At 47.6% G+C, this 26,559-nt stretch overlaps 2 protein-coding genes across 5 annotated transcripts in view; one reads left to right on the forward strand and one right to left on the reverse strand.

Moving 5' to 3' along the window:
* The window catches only part of Tmem266 (transmembrane protein 266), a 118,943-nt gene extending 113,688 nt beyond the window's left edge, over positions 1-5,255 (forward strand). For all 4 annotated transcript variants that reach the window (XM_021173267.3, XM_029481172.2, XM_085844649.1 and 1 more), the window contains 2 exons: positions 2,343-2,405; positions 4,273-5,255. In XM_021173267.3, the coding sequence (XP_021028926.1) occupies positions 2,343-2,405; positions 4,273-4,868 (659 nt within the window). In that variant the 3' untranslated portion in view covers positions 4,869-5,255. The remainder of the gene's footprint in view (positions 1-2,342; positions 2,406-4,272) is intronic.
* A 15,224-nt stretch (positions 5,256-20,479) lies between these two features.
* The window catches only part of Etfa (electron transfer flavoprotein subunit alpha), a 61,574-nt gene continuing 55,494 nt past the window's right edge, over positions 20,480-26,559 (reverse strand). Inside the window, exon 12 of the mRNA XM_021171712.3 lies at positions 20,480-20,737. Within this exon, the coding sequence (XP_021027371.1) occupies positions 20,699-20,737 (39 nt within the window). The 3' untranslated portion in view covers positions 20,480-20,698. The remainder of the gene's footprint in view (positions 20,738-26,559) is intronic.

Raw genomic sequence — 26,559 nt, forward strand, 5'->3', positions numbered from 1 at the left:
TAATACTTCGCTCCCAAATTTATTAGTCTTGAAACTTGCCCATAACTTATGAAATACAGCTCCTGGTGGGAGTGCCACAGATTTTCCCATATATCACAACTTTGGCATCCCCCTTGCTGTCCCAGCATCCAGAGAAGCAGCCACAGAGGTGCCTCTGGCCAGTCTGCCCTTGGCCTTCCCTCTGCCAAGCAACAGGGAGCAGGAAGTTGAGCTGGCTGCAGGGTTTATCCTTGGAGGAGACGGGACCAAGGTACCTTTGCTGGCCCCAAGTGTGTGGGCCTGATAAAAGTGCTGAGGACCCTAGGAGCCTCCGACCTGGAAAAGCCTCACAGACTGGCATCTGAAGTAGCCTGAATGAGTCTGGGACCTTGTCCGGCCTTGAAGATTAGCCTTCCTGAGCAGGGATAGCTTCACGGCCTGTGCAGTCCTGTAAGGCCCTGGGGCTCACGTCGCTGCTTTTGTTCTCCTGGCAGTTTTGGTGCTTTGTTGTTGTTGTTGTTGTTGTTGTTGTTGTTGTTGTTCAGACACAATGGTAACTCAATCGCTGGGTGCAACAGCTAGAATCCTAATCTTGTATGCCGTAATAAATCTAAATCCTCCCGTGGTGAATCCTAGTGGATTCAGCATATAAACCGGGGAGATGCTAGTAGCTACATCTCGCCCTCTCGCTGTCCCCATCCAAAAAGCCAGTTTTGGTGCCTTTTAAAGCTACTCAGTCCAACAGCTTGTCTGGTCTCAGAGCCCCGGAAGCTCTTCCCTGGGAAAGCCTGGGGGTTCCGTTGTGTGCACTAGCCCCAGGCATGGCATGCAGCAGGTACCCTGGGGATGCCAGCATCTTCTCAGGGAGTGTTGCTGTGCCATAAAGGAGCGGGAGAATGGGCACCGCCTCTCAGGCTCTGCGGTGTATGAGTCTTCCTCAGCCACCCTCACTACTCAGCCACATGGAGCTCAGCTGTCTCATTATCTCCAGGAGGCCGGGCCCAGCCGGGCCCAGCCAGCTCCGGCACCTTGGTGGCTGAGATGTGGGATGCCTGCAGCAGGCTGCAACTCCAGGCTACCACCACTCACCCCAGATCTGGGACAATGGTGAAGAGCCTGGGTAGGGGGTCACAGGAGTGCAGTGTATTGAAAGCTTGGCACTGGTCAGGGCTACAGAGGAGAGCAGGGTATCTGCTGGCCAAGAGGTTGGCGTGAGTTAGCAAATGGAGTTGCTAGGTACATTGGCAGGGTATAGGCCGCTTTAGGGAGATGGATTATGCCAGGTTTAGAAGGATTAGCATGTTAAGCAGCCACAGCCTGGTCGGGCCAGTGCTGAGGGTTATAGTTGCAATGGGTTCATCCTGGTTGCCATGTGCAGGAGAGGTGGAGGCTCTGTAAATCCTTGTACATTAGACCTTTATTTCCCCATGAGTTAGAAGCCCCTGCTCCTCTGAATGGTAGGTGCTCCCCAGCCCTTAACTGTGCTCCTGGGGTGGGAACTCCTGCTTACTCTAATACCTGGGTAGGTGGGAGGCACTAAGTCCTCTCTGGGAGTGGCAGATAGATGATCCAGATGCCTCTGGTACCTTCTGGTGTTTCAGGGCCTTCTAGCCATGTAGCCCAGCTATGTCACACTCTGTAAGAGCCTTGTGGGGACTCAGTTAACAAATGGAAAAACTGAAGTCTGGCAAGGGGACAAGACCTGATCAAGATCTAGACCAGTAGTAGCACCAGAAAACAGTCCCTGCTGCCTGTCCCCATGACCCAGTGGCCCTGCACCATCTGTGGTTTGCTGGGAACAGTCACTTCTGCTTCCCAGTGCAGTGGCAGAACTAGGCTGTAATTATAGCGAAGGTTGTGGATGTCCACAGAGAATCTGTACTAGCTAATGCAGGAGGCAGGAGCCAGCCTGGGCCGCACCCTCCGCTCAGCATCAGTTCGGAACACACCTCTGACCGCAGGCATTTCAAGATCAAAAAGAGGCCAAGAAAGCTTTTAAGATCCATGTGTCTCCCACTCAGTCTCTAGATCTGAAGGTGGACTTGTTTTAGCCATCAACTCAGGTGTACCTCAGAAGGTAGCCTCAAAAAGCATCGAGTCTGTCACCTGCAGACCTCAGCCAGCAGATAAGCCAAAGGGTGTGCTGAGGACTCCGTACCCTGTCATAGTAGGTATGCATCGAGAGCCTTCTGTGTGTCTGGCTCCATTCTAAGAAACTGACCTGCCTGTTAGCTCTCTCTAATCGTCACAATAACTCAGGAGTGTAGCCATCCCCATCCCCATTTTACAGTGCTCAGCGGGCAACTGAGCTAGAACGTGGTAACACTCACCACATGCTTCCCTCTCTGTCCTCGTCTCTGTAGAAGCCACAGTGAAAGATGACATGAACAGCTACATCAGCCAATACTACAATGGGCCCAGCAGTGGTAAGTCTAGGTTGGGACTGTTTGCATGCACTATGCAGCCCCAGGACACTTGTGACCCCAGCAAACCCTAAACCCAAAGATAGGTACAGTCTGGCCTGGCTTCAGGTAGCAGGGCCCACCATTATAAGCCTGTAGACTGTGATGGCAGAGCTCAGGGTTAAAACACACCTGGAGCTTTAATCCTCATCTTATGGGTTAGCTGAAACCCTGACGCCCTGCAGCTGCCAAGGCCAGAGCAACCTGATCCATCTCTGACCATGAGAGTTGAGTGGGGAGCCCTACAAGAGGAAAGGGTTTGTAGTCCAGAACTCAAGTGATCTTCCATCCCACGCTCAGGTGGCCCTGGTGGAAAGCAAGCTTATTCAGCATCACTGGCTAAAGGGGCAGCAGGCCTTGGGTGCCTGATGTGCTTAATGCTCCCTTCATACCCTTGAAATCCTCGAGGATGTCTAGTGTGTTTTCCACGGAGGCCGGGGGTCGGGGGTGGGGGTGGGGAGGGAGATTGATTGTGTAACCAGACCTGTTATCACACTGGTTTTCAGTAGCCAAAGTTTCAAACCTTGAGTTTGGATTTTACAGTCCTTGAAATTCTTGCACTCTCCACTATAGGTATAGAAAATATATGCTACCTAACACGTATTTGATTGTTTTTCTTCTCCACTGTCTAACCCTCTAAGACCAGTTCTCTCTTTTCTCCTTTCCCTTGTCCTCATCTAAACTGCTGGTTCTCCGGCTCTGACCCATTTTCTCAGTCCTCTCCCCATAACTTTGGGGAGAGCCCTGTAGCTCTACAGCCAGCGTACTCACTCTACCATCAGCCCCACTGCCTCTCAGAGAAAAGAGCTGCTATGCGCTGAGAGCCCTGAGGGCAGTCAGTCTTCAGAAAACAGACCACTCAGGACCCGCACCACACTCCTTCAGCCCATTTAAAACTTCCAAGAGTGTGGCAAGGTGGAACTCAGGGGTTCTCTGGGTAGCCAGCTGGTAAATTCCAGTCTCTAGGGGAGATCCTGTCTCAACTCAACCCCTGGGCTCCACTTACATGTGGGCAGGTGCTCCCATACTCATGAGCATGCACACATCAACCACTACCACTAATAATAATAATAATAATTAATAATAATAACTCAGTCACTCCTCAAGAGAACCCCAATCCATTCTCCTGGGGCAAGCTTTCTGGGTTGATTGGGATGGACTAGGTTGGTCTATTGTGAAGATATTTCTTCATCTTGGCTTAAAAGGTCCACAAGTGAGGCTCTCCTCCCAGACCATTTCTACCACCCAGAAACCAGCAGTCCTCACTGAGTACAAGGTGGACCTCGAGGCCAAAGCACTAGCTGAGAAGTGCTTCCACTGAGAAGCACTTCTACCGGGAAGTGTTGTGGGTCCCGATTCATGGGTGACTGGTAAAAGAATGTCACATGTCTGCACTTCAGTTCACCGAGGGGAACTGGCAACATCTCCCTCAGTGCAAGCAGTGATCCTGACCTAGGTTCTCAAAGACTGCCCTGCACCATGGCTGCTTCTGAGACTCAGCAACACTTCTGTTGCCCGGCACCACGCTGACCTTCAAAGTGACGGAGGCAAAGTGTGATCAATATAACCTTTCTTAGCCAGACAGTGGGGCAAACACCTTTAATTTCAACACTCAGGAGGCAAAGGCAGGCAGACCTCTGTGAGTTCAAGGCCAGCCTCGTCTACAGAGTGATTTCCAGGATACCTACCAGCGCTACAAAGTGAAACCCTGTCTCAAAAAACAAAACAACAAATCTCTCTCTCTCTCTCTCTCTCTCTCACACACACACACACACACACATGTATGTATGTATGTATGTATGTATGTATGTATGTATGTTATTTCTTGCAGACAGTGGAGCCCCAGAACCAGCGGTATGTGTGGTCACTACAGCTGCCATAGACATCCACCAGCCCAATGTCCCCTCAGACCTCTTCTCAGTCGACCTGCCTCTGAAGCTCAGTGGCAACAGCACCTGCGCCAGCGCCACCTCGGAGACCACCTCCCACTCTACCTGTGGCTCAGTCACCAGGGCCCAGAGTGCCAGCAGCCAGACACTGGGTTCCTCTACAGACTGTAGCACCCCCCGAGAAGAGCTGCTGCCCTCTAAGCCCAGATCTTCTCCCCTGCCACTGCTTCTGCCCCCTCAGCAGCTGGTGGCAGAGGCCACAGTCCAGGACCTGATGTCCTCTCTGTCAAAGGACCCCTGCCCATCCCATAAGGCCTTGGACCCAGCACCCCTGGCCCAGCCTACCCCACTGGGCTCAGTCCAGACCAGCCCTGAGCTGGAGCATAGGGTGAGTCTGTTCAACCAGAAGAACCAGGAGGCCCTCCCTGTTCTTCAGATCAACCCTGTCATCCACTTGCAGCCCACAGCAGGGCTGGAGGAGAAGTTCAGATCTTTGGAATCCAAAGAGCCAAAGTTGCATACGGTTCCTGAGGCCTAGAGAGCCTACTGGCTTGTTGAGTGCAAAGAGGGGAGACAGCCATCTTGGTACTTCAGGACCCCAGAGGCCACCCACGGCCATACATGGGGCTCAGGATCCCATCTGATCTCCCACAGGGTGCTGTCTGCCTCCAGGGAGGTGATGCCAGGCAGAGGCCACATGCCTCCGACCTCAGTCAGAGTCCAGAGCTGGGGCCTCCTTTTGCCCTACTCAGGAGAGGGTGGTGCTCCTGGCTGGGGTTTGGGGTTTTTGTTTTGTTTGTTGTATTGTTTTGTTTTTTAAAACCATTTTTATAAAAACCAGCCTGTGGCCCAGCTTCAGCAGGGTAGAGTGTGGGGGCCAGCTCAGCCTCTTTCGTTGCCTTCGTTCCTGATGCCCACCCCGGATTCTCGGGGACAGCACTGTGAGCAGGGGCTGCACAGCCTCACCCCAAGCCGTCTTTCCAGAAATGCCGAGGGAGCCGCCACAACCACGGAGACCACACCCGAGCCTGTCTCACCTGCCATTCTCTCATTCCATCATGGACATTTCCAAGTCTTCACAGGCCATGAGGGGATGGATCTGGAAACGGGAGGGGGACGGGAGGGGAGGGGCAGCCATTTTATGACCCTGGCTTTAATAATAAAAACCAGCTGCACTGAGATATCTGGCTAGTAGAGGTTTTTATTTGTTTGCCATTGTCTACAGTGGTTCAGAGTTCACCAGATACACACTTATCTGGGCCGCTCTATCTCCTCTCTGGCAGCCCCAAGGCCTTTCCAGAGAGCCTTGAACCCATCCACGTTGGCCAGTGAGTGCTTTTCCCTCCCCTATCTCTCCATCAGAATGGAATCCACAGCTGTGCCTCCCTCCCTGGCAACTCCTGAGCAGCTCTTGGACCCAGGGCTCTAGTCTTGGGGGTGTCAGACTCAACCTGGTCCAGAGCTGAGTTCAGCTCTTGTTTTGCCATCTGTCCAGTTACAGACAAGCATGACATCCCTGGCTTTCTGCCCGACTCTGGTCATTTTCCTAGATACTCGACCCCAGCTCTCATCCCAGCCTTGATGGGGCCCATGTCCTCCAGTGGGCTGGACTTCAGTAGGCTCGGTCTGGCCTAGTTCTGGCTTTCCCTCTCTCCCTCATCCCCCCCCCCCCAGGACGCTCTTGTTCTGCCTGCCCAACATCTTTCAGAGTTGTGTTTGTATGACCATCAGGTTTCTCGGTGGGGAGGGGGGTAGGGGGTGGTAAGGGCAGGAAGGAATGGTTTGCTGTTTTAAGGGTTCCTGTCCCTCTACATGACAGATGACAGTCACAGCCATTAGGGACATAGCTCCCACTTCTTTCAAGTCTCCCCTTCACTCTTTAGAGGTGCTTGTTGTATAGGTGTGCAGCCTGCCCTGCCTCTGATAGGTCAGGTGTCCTCCAGCTCCTGGGGCCTCTTGAGTTATCTCTGGAGGGGCAGCAGTCTCATGGTGTGATTAGCAGCTGCCCCTTTGCCTGCTTCAAGGCTCAGGGCACAGAGGCACCCTGGGAAGGTGGTTGGAAAGGAGGGAATTGTTAGGTGTAGGCAAAGGCCACCCTTTGTTCATGAGATCTGTAATGATGGTGCTGGAGGATTGCCAGGTTTGGACAGCCCCAGAAGACAGAAGAGAAGCCTCGAGAAAGGGGAAGTAACAGCTTTATCCCCTAGGCCTTCGAGTCTGCTGAATGGACGCAGGCATGGGTATTTTACAGGGCTCCGGGGTCCTCCCCCTCTCCCCGATTGGTTTGTTTGGATACCACTCTTAGACTCCCACAGCCTGTCCTCTCTGTACCTCACCACCAGCAGCCCACCCTCCCCAAGCCTGTGATCACATGACCTCATGACCACTCAACATTTCTCCTCAGTACCTTGTGGGAACCTGAAGCCACTATCTCATGGAGCCTACTTCCACTTTCTTTACTCATCTATACCCATGTAGAGCTCCTTTGTTCCAGAGATTGCTGTTAGGGGAGGGCCAATGGCTGCTCTAGTTGCTTCCAGCAGAGGGGCTGTCAATCCAAAAGAGGAGAGACGTTTATGAGATAAGACTCCTGTGTGTGGGTGGGGTTGTGCAGTTGAGGGGGTTTCCGTAAAATGTCTGACAGGCTAGTGCTCTAGTCACCTGCAGGACCATCTATAGGAACAAGAGGACTAAAGGAGCAGAGAGGAGAATGTGAGACGCCATTACAATACAGCCCAGAGTGAGGCAACCATCCCCTAAAAAAAAAATCGTCCCACAGAGTAGCAACCAGCCCTAGGGTGGTCTCAAGGGTGATGAACCCAGATCTGCTTTCAGATGCTCTGAGAGCTGTCGGGGTGGCTAGACGCTCAGTCTGAGGTCCCTCCCAGATGGCTTGAGAATGAAGAAATGATTTAACCATCGTTTGAATTTTTTAGTTTAAACAATAGAGGACCTAGATCTCTTGGCTGGAGGTAGGCTTGAATTGAGCCAAGATTGTGTCTGAAAATAATAGTCACAGGCCTTTGCTCTTTGGCTGTTTCATGGGTTTTTTTCTCCGTGTCAGAGTCAAAGAGCCAGCCTGACTCAAGAAAGCAGTCTGGAAGACACTTTAAGACAAATATACTTGGGTCTTGTCTTAGGGGAAGTATTGTTGTAATGAAAGACCATGACCAAAGCAACCTGGGGAGGACTTAGGCTTCCACATCACTCATGCTCATTGGAGGAAGTTAGACGGGAACACAGACAGACCAGGAACCTGGAGGCAGGAGCGGATGCAGAGGCCATGGAGGGGTGCTGCTTACTGGTTTGTTCTGCCTACCTTCTTATAGAACCCAGGACCACAAGCCCAGGGGTGGCCCTATCCACCATGGGCTGGGCCCTTCCCCAACAATAGTTCATTAAGAAAATGCCCTATACCTGGATCTTTTTTTTTTCCTTTTTTTATTAGGTATTTTCTTCATTTACATTTCCAATGCTACCCCAAAAGTCCCCCGTGCCCTCCCACCACTCTCCTCCCCCCTCCCACTTCTTGGCCCTGGCATTCCCCTGTACTGAGGCATATAAAGTTTTCAAGACCAATGGGCCTCTCTTTTCACTGATGGCCGACTAGGCCATGTTCTGATACATATGCAGTTAGAGACATGAACTCCGGGGGGTACTGGTTAGTTCATATTGTTGTTCCCTTATACCTGGATCTTATGGAGACATTTTCTTAGTTGAGGTTCCCTCCTTTCAAATAGCCCTGGTGTGTGCTGAGTTGACATATACCTAGCCAGCACAGGTCTGAAGTAGAAGGCTGAATCCTATCTCGAGCCCCAACTTCTTAGCTCAAACAATAGCACCCGACAGTTTATACACAAAGGGCATTTGTTCCTCTGAAGGAACTGAAGTCTGGCCTACACTGAATGGAAGACTTGCTGCGGAGTTCCGTGACGACTGCTTGCCCTCCTTATAACCTGGATAGATTGGTGATGAGTCTCATCTCCTGTGCTGCATTGGGAACAGAAACTGGCAGGCTTTCACTTGAGAATTAAGCTTTATAAGCTTATCAGCAAGTGGTAGCAAGCAGCCACAACTGAGAAGAATCAAGTCCTCAGACTTTCCTTTAGCAGTGCCTAACCTGAGACCATCCAGGCTGGACATGGTGTGACCAACAGCTTGAAAGCCTGTATCCACAATCAGCTCATATGTGCCCACAAATGACAGCCCAGAAAGCTCTTTCTGTTTTTCTTAATCTGCTACTGAGAAACTTTGTGAATATAGATGGGTGGGTCTGAGTTCTCCACCATATCCTGCAAGAGAAAAATCCCAGAGGATATTGGGGCTGTACCTCCTGACAAAGGAAAATTGGCAGTTTGTTTGTTTGTTTGTCTGAGATCTAATTCTGTCCAGTGCTTGAAAAAGTAGCTAGTAGTGAGTGACTTTGGAGGGATCTTGGGACCAGTTTGTCCCATCTGCAATGGAAGAGGAGATGAAGAAATATTTGGTCGAGGTTGTTCATCCCCTCCCCACATCCTCCAGTCCACCCGCTGGGCTCGTCCAGTCTGTCATCAGGAAGAAGTTACTATGATTTAGTCTCCCCAGAGGAGGCTGGATCAAGTAGTGGGATTTCCATACCATGTCCTTTAATCTTCCTTATAGCCATGTTGACCCCAGCCTAGGGCCACACAAGGGCCACTTTCTATACAAACCACACACGCTCCAAGAGGGAGCAGAAGCTCTGCTTCCTGAACCCACTGGGCACTATGCAATATGATAAGTGTTTCTCAGCTCCGGCCTTGCATGATCCCCAAACCCAAGGTCTTAACTTTTAACTCACCCAAGGTAACAGAACAGGAAGGCAGAGCCAGATGCAGAATGGAAACAGGTAGGTCCAACCCCATTGGCCCATTGCACAAATGGCCACAGGTATATTAGGGGGAGTCCAGGAGCCAAGTGTTATCTGCCCCATTTTGCAGTCCACCCACCTACTAAGTCTCCAAGTGTTAGGCATTTGGAGAGACTCCAGAGCCAGGCCTACTAGCCCGTTGTCAGCCCCAGCTGAAGGCAGGGTTGCATTCCTCACAAGCTTGCCTCTGCTGCTCACTGCATCCCTATGTGGTCCCTGTACGAGCAGGCTGGAGGCCTTCTAGAGAAACAACTCATGATGCAAGCTTTACACGTGTGACTTGGCACCAAGTCTAATGCTATCCAAATGAAACAGGGTCATTGGTTCTCTCAGACTGTCCAGCAAGATTCCAGACAGGTGCTGGGCCTGTATTTAGGCCAATGCTACTCTGCTCATTTTTCAACAGAAATTGGCTATTGGCAATTTCCCTAGCAGATTCGCAGCGTGTGGATCCGATATCTAATAATCCCCTCTGTTGCTCTGGGGTGCTGTTCTGGGAATGCTTCCTTTATTGACAACACTTGGCAGAAACTGTGAAGCACTTAAGAAACACAGGGACCTACGACGGCCTATCAAGCTTCACCCAACAAGAAACTGATCTTTGCTGCTCTCAGCCCGTGCTCAGAGCTGTGGCGACTTTCCACCCTGTTGGTGCACTCATTAAGTAATTACATAGTGATTGATAGGTCCCAGTAAAGGCCACTTTTTATCCTCTAGTTTTATGACAGGGTTGGGTTCAGATAAATCAGGTATTCTTTTTGAAGGCCTGTGGGTCAGAGAAATCCCAATGGTTGGGGCACAGTGAAGGGGATCTGTCATCTCCTTACCAGAGGATCCTCTGTAGATACTAAGGTGGGCATGGGTACCTCATGTTCTCTCCTCTTTCTCATTAGCAACCATGAAAGGAGGGGAGCCTTTTCCAAATATCTGCTCTTATTGGTGTAACTCTTCAGTTTCCTGTGCCTTAATCTTATATGATCCTTTATTCAGAAACGCCTCTGGAGTAAATGTTTCAGTTGACCCCTTCTCTCAGGTTTATAATCTATAAGCAAGCATGGTGAGCACCCAGGATGAATAACTTACCCATGATCTAGAGACCACTGAATGCTATTTCTCCTCAGTCTGTTTATGTCATAGCATCTAGAAAGTGAAAAGGTGACTAAAGGAAGCAGGAGTGCCCAGGGCATGATGGGACAGAAGCAAACGCTGGCCACAAAGAGCAAAGGATGGCATAGCAGCAGGAAAAACAGCATTAAGACCCAGCCCTCACCTCCAGCCTCCCATCCAAGCATGCCGGTCCTTCTCGGCCTCTAGCTGTTAGTGGTACCTGGGAAACCGCTGCCAAGGCAGAGGCTCCTAGGCTACAGTTCATTAAGCCAGTCCTGTAAGTGCTACTGAGAGTAGACAGATGAGCAGGCCAAGAGTAAGGGAAGTAAGAGCTTTGCCCCTTCGGGATAGGAGAGGAATGTGGCTGGAAGTCTGCTGAACAGGGCCTGGATCCCTCCCTCTCCTCTGTTGGTCCTGTTTAGATGTCTGTCCTCTGTCTCCAGGCTTTCCCTCATTTTCCTCCCAGTGACTTCTGGAAAAAGCCGCTGCCTCCTCTACCTACATCCCTCTATCTAACTGAACAAGAGTATGATGAAGGTGTTAAAGGACATCCAGCTGGCAAGTGTTGGGTGTGGCCAGGCCTGCCACAGGGAAAGACAGTCTTGGATGTTGGTTGGCTCACCAGTCAGCACAGTGAAGCCTCGATTTCTGAGGCCTTTCTATATGTCAACAATCCTATGGAGCAGGCTGAGGGCCAGGTGTCCATGGGTCATCACTAGTGGGAGGTACATCTGGCACAGAGCTCAGCACTGGTGTCCCCCAAGTCCAGAGTGCTTGGAGATGAGGTATGGAGCTGCCGTTAAGGTTTTCTGCATCATGATGGGCGAGATGACACTACAGGCTCTGTCATTTGCAAGACAGGAGTCTATCAGGTCAGTTACCAGTAACCCACCCCCACAGGACTGAAACCAGCCCCCTTCCTCTGAACTCTCAGCCGCCATTCTGCTGAACTCTGTTGTCCCTGGTCCTGAGTTAATACAGCTGATTTAAGCAGATTATCCACCAGGGCCTGAGCCAGGTGAGCACTGCAGATCTGCTGCCAGCCAACACCCACTGCCAGCCAGCACCCACCTCTGCAGTGAACCACACGACAGTGGAGGAAACCATTATGAGGCATTTTAAAAGAGTAAGAATATCACTTTTTAATGGAGTACTTTTGACACAACTGCAAAATTGAACCACTTCCAGAAATCATGAGCAGGGGGTTATGGATTGTCTCTCCCAACTGAGAGCCTGCTGTCAGAGCATTAGAACAAACGGAATGCCAGCCAGGTGGAGATGGTGAGACAGCCACGCGGCAGAAGTGCAACATATAAGGGAGGCAGAGGTCTGTGAGCGCAGGGAGAAGTCTTGTGTTAGAAAGTGTATGGGGGATGGGGTGAGGGTAGAGCTGTGTGGGAATATACAGAAAAGATCAGTGGGGCGGGTCACTGCTGGTTTGAGGTGATGATGCTCATGCTTCAGAAATATGCCACAGAGCAGCTCGCAGGGTAGCCTAGCGGCTTCGGGGGAATGACTGGCCAGCAAGGGACCAGAGCAGAGGCAGGCAAGATGAAGAGCATGGGGGCTGAGGGGGTGAAAACTGGACCCCTGCATGTACAGAGGCAAGATTAGCAGAGAGCAGAGGAGCCAAGTTGCCTCTCCGTGAGGGTGGCCGAGACCCTGGAATGTGTAGATAGCTGTCCTTGGTATCACGAGTGTACACAGGACACCAGACAACATTACTGTTCCTTCTCTGGAGCCCTCTCTGGGGAGAGGGCCAGGGCCAGGCCTCAGTTACAACCTCCCCCCATTACAGAATGACCCCAAGGCAGATACTACAGGCCTGTGGTAAAAGGTCTGGCTTTCATGGCTCCCCAGAGTGCTGGGGGCCTGTGAAGGTGGGCCAGCACTCCTTAGAAGGTCTCCAGCCCAGAGAAGAGGCTTCCTGTCCATTAGTCCTTCAGAAAAGCCCACTCTGGGGTCCCAAGGGAGACTCCCACAGGAGTGGGGCAGCTTAGGTGGCAGTTGCTATCCACTGTAGGAGAAGGAAGGTGATAACCGAAATGGCTATGAGAATTTCCTAAGGGGACAGGTGCTTTTGACAGTCTTGGACCCTTGCCACAGCTCTGCAAACCAGGCTTACTTCCCCAGCTCTGCAGCAGAGGAAACACAGGCACCATAGAATGAGATAACCACCCCCCACGCCCCCCCCCCCAAAAAAAACAAAAAATTCCCGGCTCACTAGTAAAATGTAGTGGCAGGATTCAAACACTGGATGGGACTGTTGGTGGTGTCCTGTGGGAGAGACCCCCCCTGCAGTGCTCTGCTGCCTGCTGTGCCCGAAAGGGTGGGCCTCCTTGCTCAGCCTTGCCTTTGGAGCCCTGAGAGCTTTGTGACCATCCTGACATGCTGAACCCAATGGTAAGGACAGCAAGGCTCAGAGTCAGCAGTGAGTGCCCAGCCTGCAGAAACCCTGCAGCCCTGGCCAGAAGCCACCCAGGGCAGGGAATTGGAAGGTCTTCTCTGAGTGGCATGATTCGTCAACCTCCTGAGCTCCCAGCAAGGATTCAAACCCAGAGCCTAACTTTTCAGGTCAAGTCATACAGATAGGGATGCGGGGAGGAGCCCCGGAGTTCACAGAACCATGTGTGGCCAGAGGCTGGTATAGGGTATTCATTCCCACCATAGCTTAGTGAGTCCCCTCTGACTCCAGGACTATCCTGGGCTAGTCAAGAGAGCAAGGCTCTTATCACTAAAGAGAGACCGTAGAGCTGGGGTCACTTTCCCTGGGAGCTGATGAGAGGTTCAAACCCAAGTTATGATTGTTTGTTTGTTTGTTTGTTTGTTTTTCAAGACAGGGTTTCTCTGTGTAGCCCTGGCTGTCCTGGAACTCACTCTGTAGACCAGGCTGGTCTCGAACTCAGAAATCCACCTGCCTCTGCCTTGCAAGTGCTAGGATTAAAGACATGCGCCACCACTGCCCGGCTTAGCTATGATTCTTATAGCTGCTGAACAAAGGTTCTCACAACTCTGGGTGTCTGAACCAATATCTCAGGGCTACAGTCAAGTCTGCTCATCCCTGTGCACCCCCATTCTAGGTGCTGCTGTCCTTTACAGTGTGCAAGACCCAGGGGTCTGGATTCCTAGACCAGCCCTGTTCCTGTCTTGCTTTGTGACTTCAAGAAAACCCTTGAGCTCCTCCCTCCCTAGCTCAAAAATAATGACTTCTACGTGCCCCACCCCTGAGGGTTGCTGGGATAGCTAATGACATAATGGAAGGGAAAGCCCTCTGAGAATGTTTCAAGGGAAACACAAGCTGAAGGCTCCCTTATCAATAATAGATGCCCGGGGTGCATTTCTGCCAGCCAGCGCACGCTCAGCACTTCTGGGGCGGATGCCCAGGGGATACTCTTTTATTTCATTTGCTGCCACTGATAGTTCAGAGTGGGGAGCAGGGTGGTGGACCGATGGGTACCCTGCCCTCGCTCCAACAGCCAGCTCCTGAGCTCTTGCTGCTGCCACATCCTATCTGTTCCCTTGTAAACAATGTCTCAGAGTCACCCAGTTTCAGGCAGGAGGCACCTGCCTTCCCCCTTTCCACTATTGATTGGCTCTAAATCTACCCCTCACACATTGAGGAAATCACAATATTGCAATTTTTTTTCTTCCCGTGGCGTTATTGCTCAAAAGTTTGGTTTGGGGTCCTGATGCATAGTTAATTTAATTATCCGAAGAAAATGATGGAACACTTGATGGAACACTTGCTACTAATTTATTACCAGCTACCAAGGACACAGCGCTGACATAATTTCATACAGAGTCTCAGCTTAGGAGAGCAGGCTGCCTACTCGCCCTGAGCAACCAAATGAAATTGACTACCCAGGAGGTCAGCCAGGACATTAAACAACGTGATGACTGTGGCAGAGCCCCGTGCCCAAGATTTACAACACGCCTTTCACCTCACACTCCAGGAGCCTCCCTAACATCAATTAGGCCTTATAACTGGGAGGACCCACCTCCACCTACACTGCTAAAAGAAAAGGCATGGACTGTGGATCCTGGTTGGGACAGTGCCATAGGAGAAAGCAGACTGGTGCCATGCTGTGACATAAAATGCCCCGGGTCCTGAGCAAAGCACAGAGAAACAGCAACCCAGAAGAGGCGGCAGGAACGAGCATCAGCATTGGGAATGCCTGTGTTTGTTCATGCTTGGTCTTCTGCTCCGAATGTACCCCTTTCTCTTTCAGCCACGCCCTCTGAGCCCAGCTAGCTGCCACATCTTTCCTTTACTCCAGACCACCCTGCTGGGTCTCAGGGTAAGGCCCTTGATTGTCTAAAGTTACTACTAATCTTCAATCCCCAAGAACTTGTCAACTCTGTCAGCTTTTGTCTTCTCATCTGTAGTATGGGGATTCGTGAGACTTTTTTTTTTTCTTCAGAGCTGAGGACTGAACCCAGGTCCTTGTGCTTGCTAGGCAAGTGCTCTACCACTGAGCTAAATCCCCAACCCCGATTCTTGAGACTTTAATGAGACTATGCATCTAAGAGTCTCAGCTCAGCATCTTGGGCATACAAAACTCTCAAAAAATATATGGTCTTTACACACGCAGTGTGAGCTCTGTATACACATTCAAAGGTTAAAACATAGTGAGCACCAGGGTCAAGCCACTATCTTGCAGATGATGAACATGAAGTCTAAATGGAGAAGGAAACCAGGCATGGTGGGTCATGCTGTCATCCTGGTGCTCTAGATGAGGCAGAGGATAGCCATGAGTGTGAGCTATATATTGAGTTTTAGGCCAGCCTGGGCTATAGAGTAAAGCAGTGTCTCAAATAATTAATAATAACGATAAAATTTTATATTTTATAATAATAACAATAGTTATTATTCAAAAAATTAAGAGAAGAGGAAAAAATAAATAGGCACCTTTCAACTAGGGTCTGGGTGCCCAGCCTAGATGTCCTCAGGTGGCCCAAAACAGGGATAACAGCAGAAACTTCTAGAGAACCAGAGGGAATCAGCATCTGCCCTGACTACCTGGGTCATGTGACTAGTTGTGGGAGGTAATGGAGGGGATGCCCAGCAGACCAAACCTCCAGGGCCCCTGTCCTACTAGACTGGACGACATGGAAAGCAAGTACCAGCCTCCTTCAGAGGCCACCTCAGAGCCTCTTGCTACTGATGACAAACTTGGAGTTCTGAAGCACAGGGAGAAGAGTCCTAGAGAAGCTGGGGAGGGGGGCAGGTGAGGAAGCAGCATATGGAGAGGACAAGAGTCCTGGAGGAGCTGTGCTGTGAAGGAAGCTGGGACAGTGGAAAGACTATGTACCTCCAAGCCAGAGTCCAGTGTGGTCCGGTATGTCAATACTCACACCTCTGGCTGTTATCTCTGCCCTGTGCTCCGCACAGAGGGCAGCAGCAGTGAGATGACTACTTAGTATCATCCAGTATGTGATCAAGTCTTAGTAAGCCATATGCCAAAATTTCTGCTTTACGTTCCAGTTCTCCTACTTGCTATGTGACCTGGGGCAAATTCCTGGGCATCTGATTTCCTGAATCACTCTCCTACCCACTTGCAGGGTGGTGTGCACCCAGCATTTTAAAAGCCAAGGTTATCAGCAAGTCTTCTTCACTCAGTCTCCAGAGTTCCCCCAAACTAGGGTTACACAAAATCCTGACAGTATATCCCCTTATATACTCCTTTTACAGGATTATCAGTCAAGAGCCTCCAGCTAACTATATCCATCTGGCACAGTCAGGTTCTCTGGGTTTCCAGCTTTCTCCAGCTCACTTTTATGTCCACCCAAACAAACCCCCTAGTCAGAGGCAGCATGAAACACAGCCATACTGAGCATTCCTTTCAGAATGAGAACATAAGGTGCATTTACGGCTGGGGTTTCCAGACCTCCAGGCTGCGCAGACACGCCCAGGCTCTGGCGGCAACCGGGCTCCCCTCTTCCCTATCCTGGAAGGAAAAGCTTTCTCTCCCCCAGCCTCACCCACAGCACTGGACCCATTTACAGCATCTCCAGGGACCCATTTTGTAACCAGAACATTTTCAGCTAAACCCATTCAGGGCATGAAGCCAGAGGACTCCTGTAACCACGTCCAAATGGCTTCCATCTTGTCCTCCCTCTGTTATCGGGAATACACCACCAGGTCTGGCTAGTCCTCTAGACAGGTCATGGGCCTTCCACAAAAACTCAGTGGCTCTCCATTACCAAGACCTGCTCAGGTGGCAGGGCCTCAGGTCATGCAACTCTTTGTAGAACACTCAATAGGCAGACATTTTTTTCATTTTGATTGTGTGTGTGTGTGTGTGTATGCCTATGTGTATGAGTGGAGAGTGTACTTGCATGTGAACAGCCGAAGTTGAAATCTGGGAGTCTTCTCTAATGGCATTTTACTTATTGAGGCAAGGTCTCTCAGTAAACTCAATTCTAGCTAGTTTAGCTACTAGTTAGCCAGTGCTAAGATCCAGCCTCTCTCTCATAGGTGACCCCCACACCTGCCAGGCAGGATTTTACATACATACTTTGGCTCCCATGCTTACGTAGGAAGCATTTTATTGGCTAAACCACCATCTCTGCCCAATATGCCGACAATTAATTATAAAACATTCAAATAATAGCCACCAACTAGCAGAGAGGATTCTTAAAAAGTATTCAACAAAATAACCTTATATGCCCCTAAGACAAAACAAAAGCTATGGATGGGCAGGTTTAGCTCCTTGTTCATTCTCTTGGGCATCTGCTGGCATTGTCTAAAAACAAAGGGCATGGACAGGAAAGCTTTAGCAGAGGATATGTAATGACGTAACACAGGCACATCTCCATCGACTGACTGTCCCTCTGTGGTATACTTTCATGGAACCAGCATGACAGCCAAGTTTGAGAAACAGTGAATTAGGAGGGAAAAGGCCTAAACTCATCAATGACCCCTACAAACTGGCTTCCCTTAGCCCACACTTCCCAAACTCCACATCTCTGCCTCTCACTGCCTCAAGTATCCACAGGAACTCTGAGTTCAGTTTCCTCTTCCACCCTATATGCTAATGGGAAGCCTCCAGCCCAGGAAGAATGGCCAGGTCTGGCCCACAGGGGAATATCTAATGACACTGCCAAGTATTTGCTCTCTGCTTTTGCATCTCCTCTCTTCTATTTGAGTAAAATTCATGAGGGCAGGGACCAACTATGCCTTCAACAGCCCATGACTCAAAGATTAGAGCAATGTCCTCTCTGACAGGCAAAGCTAAAGCTACTCTAGGTTGCGGCTCCCACACATCACAACTGCTGAGTCATCAAACACTGCAAAATGTTCCCTGAGGCATTGCTGAACACATGCACGTATGCTGGGAGCACTGTCACCACTGGGCCTTGGGCTGTGTGAAGGATGGGGCTGTCCTACAAGGGAAAAAGGCTGCCAGATTTCCAGGAACCATGGGCAGCTAACCCAACCTGGGATGGAAGCACACATGGGTAGTAGGCACAGTGCCCTCACCCTCCTCCACGGTTGCCAGAGGCCATAGAGCCGGAGCAAAGAGCCATAGGAATTGATAGTTCAGTTTCCAAAAAAGTGGAAATGAGAGGGATACCTTGAACCAGACTTCTTGGATTAAGTTTCACTTTCATCTCCACAGCTCGATTTTTATATGTACATATTTGTATGTGCGAACAGATGTGTGTGCTATGGAGGCAAGCAACTGTCCTTGGTTGTCTTCCTCTCAGTCCTTTTCCACTTTATATTTTGAGGCAGAGTCTCTTATTGATCTTGTAAACTAGCTAGCTAGCAGGCCCCATAGATGTACCCATGCCTAGCTCCCCAGTGGTGCTGAGACCTTTTATAAGATACTAGTTACAGACTCAGATCTCTATGACTATGCAGCACTGAACCACCTTCCTAGCCTACACGACAGACTTTTGGAAGTACGCTCCATGTTGGCACTCAAAGGGACTTTCAGTTCCATGAATCCTTCCGGAGGCAACCATACCAGAACACTGCCTCTCCTTTCTACCACAATGCCTTACTGGTGGCAGGAATCACTTAGTGTTCTTTGTCCGAGGCTGATGATTGTGTAGGCCTGGTCTCCCTGTTCCTTGAGTTGAGGGAGAACCAGATTTCTAGTGACATAACCATTCTGAAGCCGGACTGCCCAGGTTCCAATCTGGGCTCTGGTTTAGCTGTTTGGATTTGGAGAAGTCACACAACCTCCCAGAGGTTGTAATTATTGCTGTAAACCAACCAAAGCAGATTATAATTTATGGATCACTATGGAGGCTGGAGAAGTAGCAAGTGCTTACTTAGTCAGTGCCTGGCTATATGCACAGCAAGTATGATATAGCAGAACACCTACCTAAGTGACAGCGGTCCTGTAAGACTGCCATGTTGCTGCCAATTTCCTACTGTGTGGTAGTACCATGCCACAATGTATCAACCACACATCTATGGGATATGTGTAAACAAGTTGACTGTGCTGCAGGTCATATGGGTACACACACACACACACACACACACACACACTGAACACTATGTATAGAGTTGGCTGGACCACCTAAGTTTGTATACTCAATGACATCTGGAGATCAAAATGGACATTTCTCAGCACTTACCAGCCTGCTAAGAGACTTGGCTAAGCTAAATTCTATGGTGATGACAACCAGCAGCATCTAGTAAATGCTGGTTCTTGGAGCTAGGAGAGGGCAGCTCTGTCAGATGGAATCAAGTGGGAGAAAGGATAGTCAGTTCAACTCAGAGGAAAGGTGTTACCTGGGATGTTCTCTGATAAGCTTATCTCAATGGGGGTGCCCCTACAAGCCATCCCATCTGTCATTGCTCAGACCCCTGCAGCAGGGATAGAAGGTAAATGGAGAAGCCCTTAAAAAGCACTTCAAAGACAGAAAGATACAGTAATCACTTTCATGAGGTGACTGAAGCCATGTATGCACAGGTAATTCAAGTCTCCTCCGTGCCTCACTACAACTGGGGCAACCAGAGGCACAGCGAGACCCTACAGCTCTGGCATTCTAGGATCCCATGACTTGTGAAGAACTACTGTCCTCTTACCTCACAAAAAGGCTGAAATGCCACAGCTCCTGAAAGTGCTTTGTAGCAAGTGACTCCAAGTCAAAATAGGCTCAATTAGGCAAATTAGTCAAAAAGGCCAGGCTGTCCGCATGGGGCCTAAAGGTCCCAGTACCCTTTGCCTCACTGCTCACTCCCTCTCTCTTTCCTTGTGGTGCTGCATACTCAATCCAGGGCACCACCTCAGCTTCTGAAGATATGTTTCCAGTTGGCGGTACTTCTGATTCTACTTTGCAGATGACTCCCTGCCCATGGCCTCCTGCAGGCCTGGCTGTGGCCTCACCTGCCTCTCTCAGACCTGCACTCATCCTGACTTGTATGTGCAAGAGAGGACCATGTGTGTGGAGAATGCAGGACCCCAGTTGCTTTTTTCCACACAGAGCGAACTACCAGGAGAGTAAAGGGAAGGACAGAGCATTTTCTGAGGTGAATTTTAAATATCCATAGTAGTACCAAACTGTCTGCATAAGAAGTAATACTGTCTCATAGTTGTCCCTCCCTCTCTATTCCCCATACTCTGCAGGCACAGAGTTCTATAAACTGACAAACCCCTAAAACGGACAACTGAAATTTAACTTAAACCAGCCAAATACTTCCAGCATGGTCAAGCTCAAGTCAGGTTTTCTTCCTCACCCTGGCTGTTTTTCTGAAGAATAGACTGTTTCTGGAACATTCACACTTTGAGGTCAAGCTTCTGCAGCTCTGACTTTGACAAGCCAGCCCCTACCTTTTGGGATATGGCATTCAACAATTATATTAGGGTGACCAGGCTATGAAGATTTCCATGCTTACAATCTTGCCTAAAATAAACAACACCCATAAGACCCGTAAAGAGATAAGTGACGGTGATAGTGGTGATGGTGACGACGATGGTAATGATGGTGATGAGACCCGAGACAGACCTAACTATGAGATTCTGTTTGTCCAGGAACTTGCTATGTAAACTAGGTTAGTTTAGAGTTTGCAAAGATCCATTTGCCTCCAGGGTACTAGAATTAAAGGTGACTGCCACCACACCTGCCTAGAACTGGATTTTATTCTCTTTCTTCAATTTGTTCTTTTATTAAGAAGTTAGGCATGTTTCTGATAGTAATCTTAAAGGATGACAAAACTTTATTATGTTTTTTATTTCAGAATTAGAAAATGTCAAAAAATAATTGTTTGGAACCACAAAAAATTAAAAAGGAATATAATAATTGATTCATCAAAAGGCATTTTAGCTGCTGTTAGCATAATTTCTTTCTTCAGATTATGAATTTCTATGATTTCAGCTGAATACTTTCGACAGTTTCCTTATGATGTGATTGACTTATTTTTTCTTCAGTATTTCTGTCATTTCAGGAACCACCTGCAAAACAAACAAAAAACCAAAACAGTAGTTAAGCTTCTTGATAGGGCCTCCCTGAGATAGGACAATTAGCTCTGGGGAGGCCATAGGGTAAAATCGTGGCAGGTCTCTGCTCAGCAACAAGTGCCATCCAGGCACACACATTCCCTGCTCACTTGCTCTCTCCTCTACACAGATGGCAAACCCTCTGTGAGGAGAGCATGAGGAACATGGGCTGTCAGGGGCTAGAGCAAACTTCTGCCCAGACATCACTGGAAATACTTAGCAGGAACTGTTTTTCTCTCCAGGGCTCAGAGCAGTGAGACCTTCTTACCTCTGTATCCCCAGCATCCTTCTTTCTTTCCTCTGTATCCCCAGCATCCTTCCTTCTTTCTTATCTCTGTATCCCCAGCATCCTTCCTTTCTTCCTCCCCTGTGCATCTCACTTCCCTTCAAGTCTGCAGTGTCACTATTCACAACTGCCACCGCCTCCAGCACCTCTCCCTCATTCTTGCACTGCACACTTCACAACATTTCGTTGGCTTTCTCAACATGTGTTACTATCAGGTGGCACATTCAAATGAACTGAATATGCAGTGTCATTGCTTTTCATTAGAATCCAGGTCAGGACAGTAGCTGCAGCTAGAATCTGATGTTCTCTCACTGCTTGGACAGCCAAGAGCAGAGAGTGGGACTGTGAGATGACACACACATTCTGAGCACTAGCTGGGCCACTTGTGTAAAATATCAATTACCCAGTCCTGCAAAGGGCTGTGGGCTGCCTTAGCTCACAGAGATCTTCGTTGACCGTTACACTGATGAATGCAGCCTCTCAATTATTTAAGAGAGCTACATTTCCACCAGGTGGAAATAATGTGTTCCTACAAAATTTATTAAGGAAATTGTCTACATGTTGTTTCTTCCGAATGTCACTTTGTCTCCAGCCTATTAAAAGGCCTGTGTTTACCATGGAGCCAGCAGGCATTCGCTCAGGGCAGCACTAAGTGCTGGCACCACTTCCCCTGGCTTTCCTCAGTGGAAGGACCATGAGCTCATGCCAGTCACAGGGTTAACATGCTCCCAGAGCCTCATGTGGGACCAGCGTGTTTCATGAAAAATATGCCATAGCACAACATCTTTCCCCAGGAGGTCAAACACTTATAACAAAACAAAACTACCCTCCAGAATAGCCCCTCTCCAAACTTCCCAACAGAGTCATGGGGATTTTCTCTTGCCATCATTTATTAGTGTTAAAACAATTTAAACCAACAACAGACTTTACAAGGGTTCTATATAATCCTTTAGGGGAAAATGCTAAGGGTAAAGGCTGAAAGACCTGGATTATCTGTATTTTCCTTTAGATATTGCAGAGGTAACTAGCTCTTCTTAGGAAAGGCACATCAAAGAAGACTTGAATTTAAAAAGGCAGTTTACTGCCATAAACATCTGATGAACATGGTCCCCTTAGACTTGGGAGAGTGGAGAAGTTTCTGGGTAAGTGATTTATCTTCAGTGTGCTGAAATGTACTGGATTAAGTGATGGCTGTTCAGCTCCATGGATATTCTAAAAAGTCAACCAACTGCATATTGAGTTTGTTGAGTAATTCTATTAGTAGAGATAATACTCTAAATGTGGTCATCTTATACCAGAATGTAGGAGAATAAGACAACCTCGTTACTTGCTACAAATTCAGGAATTCTTAAGAAAGAAGAGACTGATGTAGCAAAGGAAAATTCAGGACATCATCCTAGAAGAGAAACAAAGTTTGGTTGAGGAGGGGGCAGGGAAGAAGGGAGAGAAAGGAGCCAACAGAAGTAAATACTGCAGGTTCAAGACGGAGCAGGGAGTACAGTGGTTGTAGTGGGAAGACAGGGCATATCAAGTCCACCCACGGGGACACTATGGTCTCTTCAATACACAGAACAGAACAAACAGATATCCACATGGAAAAAAATGAAGGTGGGTCCCTATCACACACCATATACAAAAATGTACTCAAAACAAATGACTATAACCATGAAGCTGTTAGAACAAAACCTAAGAGTAAATCTTCATTACTTTAGGTTGGCCATCGACTCTCAGATAGAATAACAAAATACCAAGTAATGAAAGGAGATATTAAACAGACTAGATTTCACCAAAATTAAGAACACTTGTATATTTGATATTATCAAAAAGTTAAAATAAAGTTGGACATAGTGATACTGTCTTTTATTGCAGCACTTGGAGAGGCAGAGGCAGGCAGATCTCTGTGCCCAGCCTGATCTACATAGTGAGTTGCAGGTCAGCCAGGACAACAAAATAAGACACTGCCTCAAAAACCAACCAATCAAACCAAACCAAACTGAACCAAGCCAAAACAACAAAACTTTATTCAGTGGGAAGAAATATTTGGAAATCACATATTTGATAAGGGCTTTGTATTGAGATGCAAAGAACTCCTACAAGCCAACAAAAAGACAAACAACCTAACCAAAGACTTTGGATATGGCTCAGTATCCAAGTGGAGCACTTGCCTAAAATGCATGAAGCCCTGGTTTCCACCTCTAGCACCGAAAAAAGGAGAGAAAGAAAGAAAGGAAGAAAAAAAGGGACTTGAATAGAAATGTTCAGTAAGTATGATGTGCTTACATCTCCTTAAGTAGTTACTGATGAAATACAAATTAAAACTACAACTGAGGCACTACTTCATCCCTAAGATGGCTCCAATTAAAAGAACAGAAAACAGTAAGTGTTGGTGAGGTTGTGGGAAAAGCCTTAGCCATTGCTAGTAAGAATGTGAAACAGTCATTCTCTGTGAAAGCAGCGTAGAAGGTCTTTAAAAAGCTAAGAAGGAATTACTAAGACCAGGCAATTCTGCTCTATGTACATGTAAAGAAAATAAGAGCAGGGATATGAACATATAATTGAAGCCCAATATATTAGGAGAAAGTTTTCTTAGGTATACCACTTAAAGCATAGGCAACAAAGATTTAAAAAAACAAAACAAACAAGCAAAAAAAAAAAAAAAAGAACTAGTGACTTAATCAAAATTTAAAATGTTTATACTCTCATGAAAGTGAAAAGGTGCCTCAGAATGACACCACACTGGAAAGAACTCAGCTGTCCCTCAACAGAGGACTGGATACAGATAATGTGGTACATTTACACAATGGAGTACTACTCAGCTATTAAAAACAATGAATTCATGAAATTCTTAGGCAAATGGATGGAACTAGAAAATACCACCCTGAGTGAGGTAACCCAATCACAAAAGAACACACATGGTATACAATCACTGATAAGTGGATATTAGCCCAAAAGCTGGGAATACCTCAATTCATAGACCAATGAAGCTCAAGAAGAAGGAAGACCAAAGTGTGGATGCTTTGGTTCTTCTTAGAAGGGGGAACAAAATACTCACTGGAAAAAATATGAAGAAGGAAATGTGGAGCCGGCCATCCAAAGACTGCCCCACCTGGGGATCCATCCCACATACAGTCACCAAACCCAGACACTATTGTGGATGCCAACAAGTGCATGGGAAAGGGGATAACATTTGAAATGTGAGTAAAGAAAATCGCCAATAAAGAAATTTTAAAAATGGTTATTTTAAAATAAGTGATTACTATATGCAGCCTATACATTTTCTTCATTAATAAAGTTCATGAAAAAATTGTAGCTGAAATTACTAAAACATATTTTTAAAAAAATTAGACCACACTGGAAATCACTCCTGATCACCTTACAGTTCTAGTACCAATATTGCTTATAATTCAAGAACAAAAAGGCAAAAAAATTAAAAACACAAGAGTCATTTCTACAGAGAAAATATGTAAATGGCTGATAAGAAAACAAAAAGATAGTCAAATCATCAGCTATCAGAAAAATACAAATCAAAACCATAAGATGCCTCTTGACATCCACAAAGACCTGTATAATCAGAAAGACAAGCAGTGACATCCTAGTGCATTACAGAAGACTCGGAGCCCCCTCCTTCCAGTGGGAATGTGAGCTGGCACAGCTGCCGTGAGAGCAGACAGACAGACTTTTACATTAACCCTAACTGAGAAAAGAACTCCAAAGTAATAAATACTCCTGTCTGTATAGAAATCTATACGTTGGTGCTCATAGTGTCACTATTCACAATAACAAAAAAGTGCAAACAACTAAACAGACAAACATGCAGCTTATTTCAGAGAGACACTGTTTGTCAGGAGAAAGAAATGAATACTGAAATGTGCCATGGCACAGCTGAAGCCTGAACCATAAGCTCAGGGAAAACAGCCAGAAAGATCACAATATTAATAATTTCAGTTGTACAACAAGGCCAGGATGGGCAAATCTGTGGACTAGAGGTAGATCTGGGGAGTGTACCGCACAGAGTTTGTGGGTGCAGAGCTTCTCTGCAGTGGGATGCAACTATATTAACATTAGGTTAGTATTACAGCAGCATGAATAGACTACCAGTGTATTCTGTATTTTATCTACATTTATTCGATTATAAGTATGTGGACGCATGCGCATACATGATTATGTATGCAGTGATGACAACTTTGTGGGGCAAAAATAACACGTGTTCTACCATCTGAGCCCTAGAGATCAGCTTGTCGGGTATGGCGGCAAGTGCCTTTACCTGTTAAGGCATCTTGCTGGCTCTAATTATACTTTTTTTTTTTTGGTTTTTCGAGACAGGGTTTCTCTGTATACATTTTAAAGATACTAAAAACTATCTAAATTGCATGTCTGTGGAGGTCTGTGTGTGTGAATGCAGGGGCTCACACAGGCCAGAAAGAGAGCTGGAGTTCCAAGGGTTGTAAGCTACCTGATATTAATGTTGGGCACCAAACTCAGACCCTTCACATAAGCAGTATGTGCTGAGCCATCTCTCAGCTCTGAATGCTACATTTTAAAAAGGGTAAACTTTTCAGTATGGAAACTTTTTATATTATTAAAACTATTATATTAAAAAGGTCAGGTCATTCTAATACCTTTTATAATATTTACCAATTACTTTTGAACAGTTACTATATATCTGAACAGAAGAAAATACAAACAGGCTAATATTTATTGCAGATTGCAGGAGATATAGTATAATTGCAATTTTTACTCCCTTCTTTAAGGTGGGCAGCATAATAATTACAATACTCATGATGAAGGGAGCATTCAGCAAGATTGATTTGGCTGAGATAATCTAGTCTCAAGACAGGACAGAATCTGAACTAAAGCCCTTGGTACAACATAGTAACTCCACTTTGTGTCCTAATTCAAAACTTATAGAGGGATAAGCTGCAAAGAGACGACATTTTCTTTTGCAGGACTGGGAGTATAGCTCAGTCGTAGAACAGTTGCCTAGCATTTGTAAGATTCAGACTTTAATCCATAAACACACATGCACGCACGTATACATCCCTCTTCCTTCTTTTCTCACCAGCTTCTTCTCTCATCAAGACATCTCCATGGCTAAACTTACACACCCAGGTCAGAAAGGAGCAGCTGACCTACACACACAGAACCTCAGCATCACTGAAATAAGGTTCTATTCTTCCCAAGACAAGGCCTAGGTGCTGATGGAAGGATGGCCTATGTTGAATGAGAAAGCAGACTCCTTATTTTTCCATGCAGTATACGCCAACAGGAGAGTTACTGAGAAGTTGAAGGGTCTACATCCATTCTTCACTGGCCCCAGTTAGTCCTCTTGCTGGGAACTGTGCCGTCTCTATTTTCAGGCTGCAGTCTTTCCAATGTGCCTTGCATTCCCTCAAGGAAGTTCCATGTCAGGGATTCCTCTTCCAACAAATCTATTTCTCCTAGAGCTGAATACTACTTTCAGTGTCAACTTCCGTATGAGTGACTCTGCAGA

Source organism: Mus caroli, unplaced genomic scaffold (assembly GCF_978045245.1).
Source record: "Mus caroli unplaced genomic scaffold, Mus_caroli_1 scaffold_11, whole genome shotgun sequence".
Taxonomy (NCBI): Eukaryota; Metazoa; Chordata; class Mammalia; order Rodentia; family Muridae; genus Mus; species Mus caroli.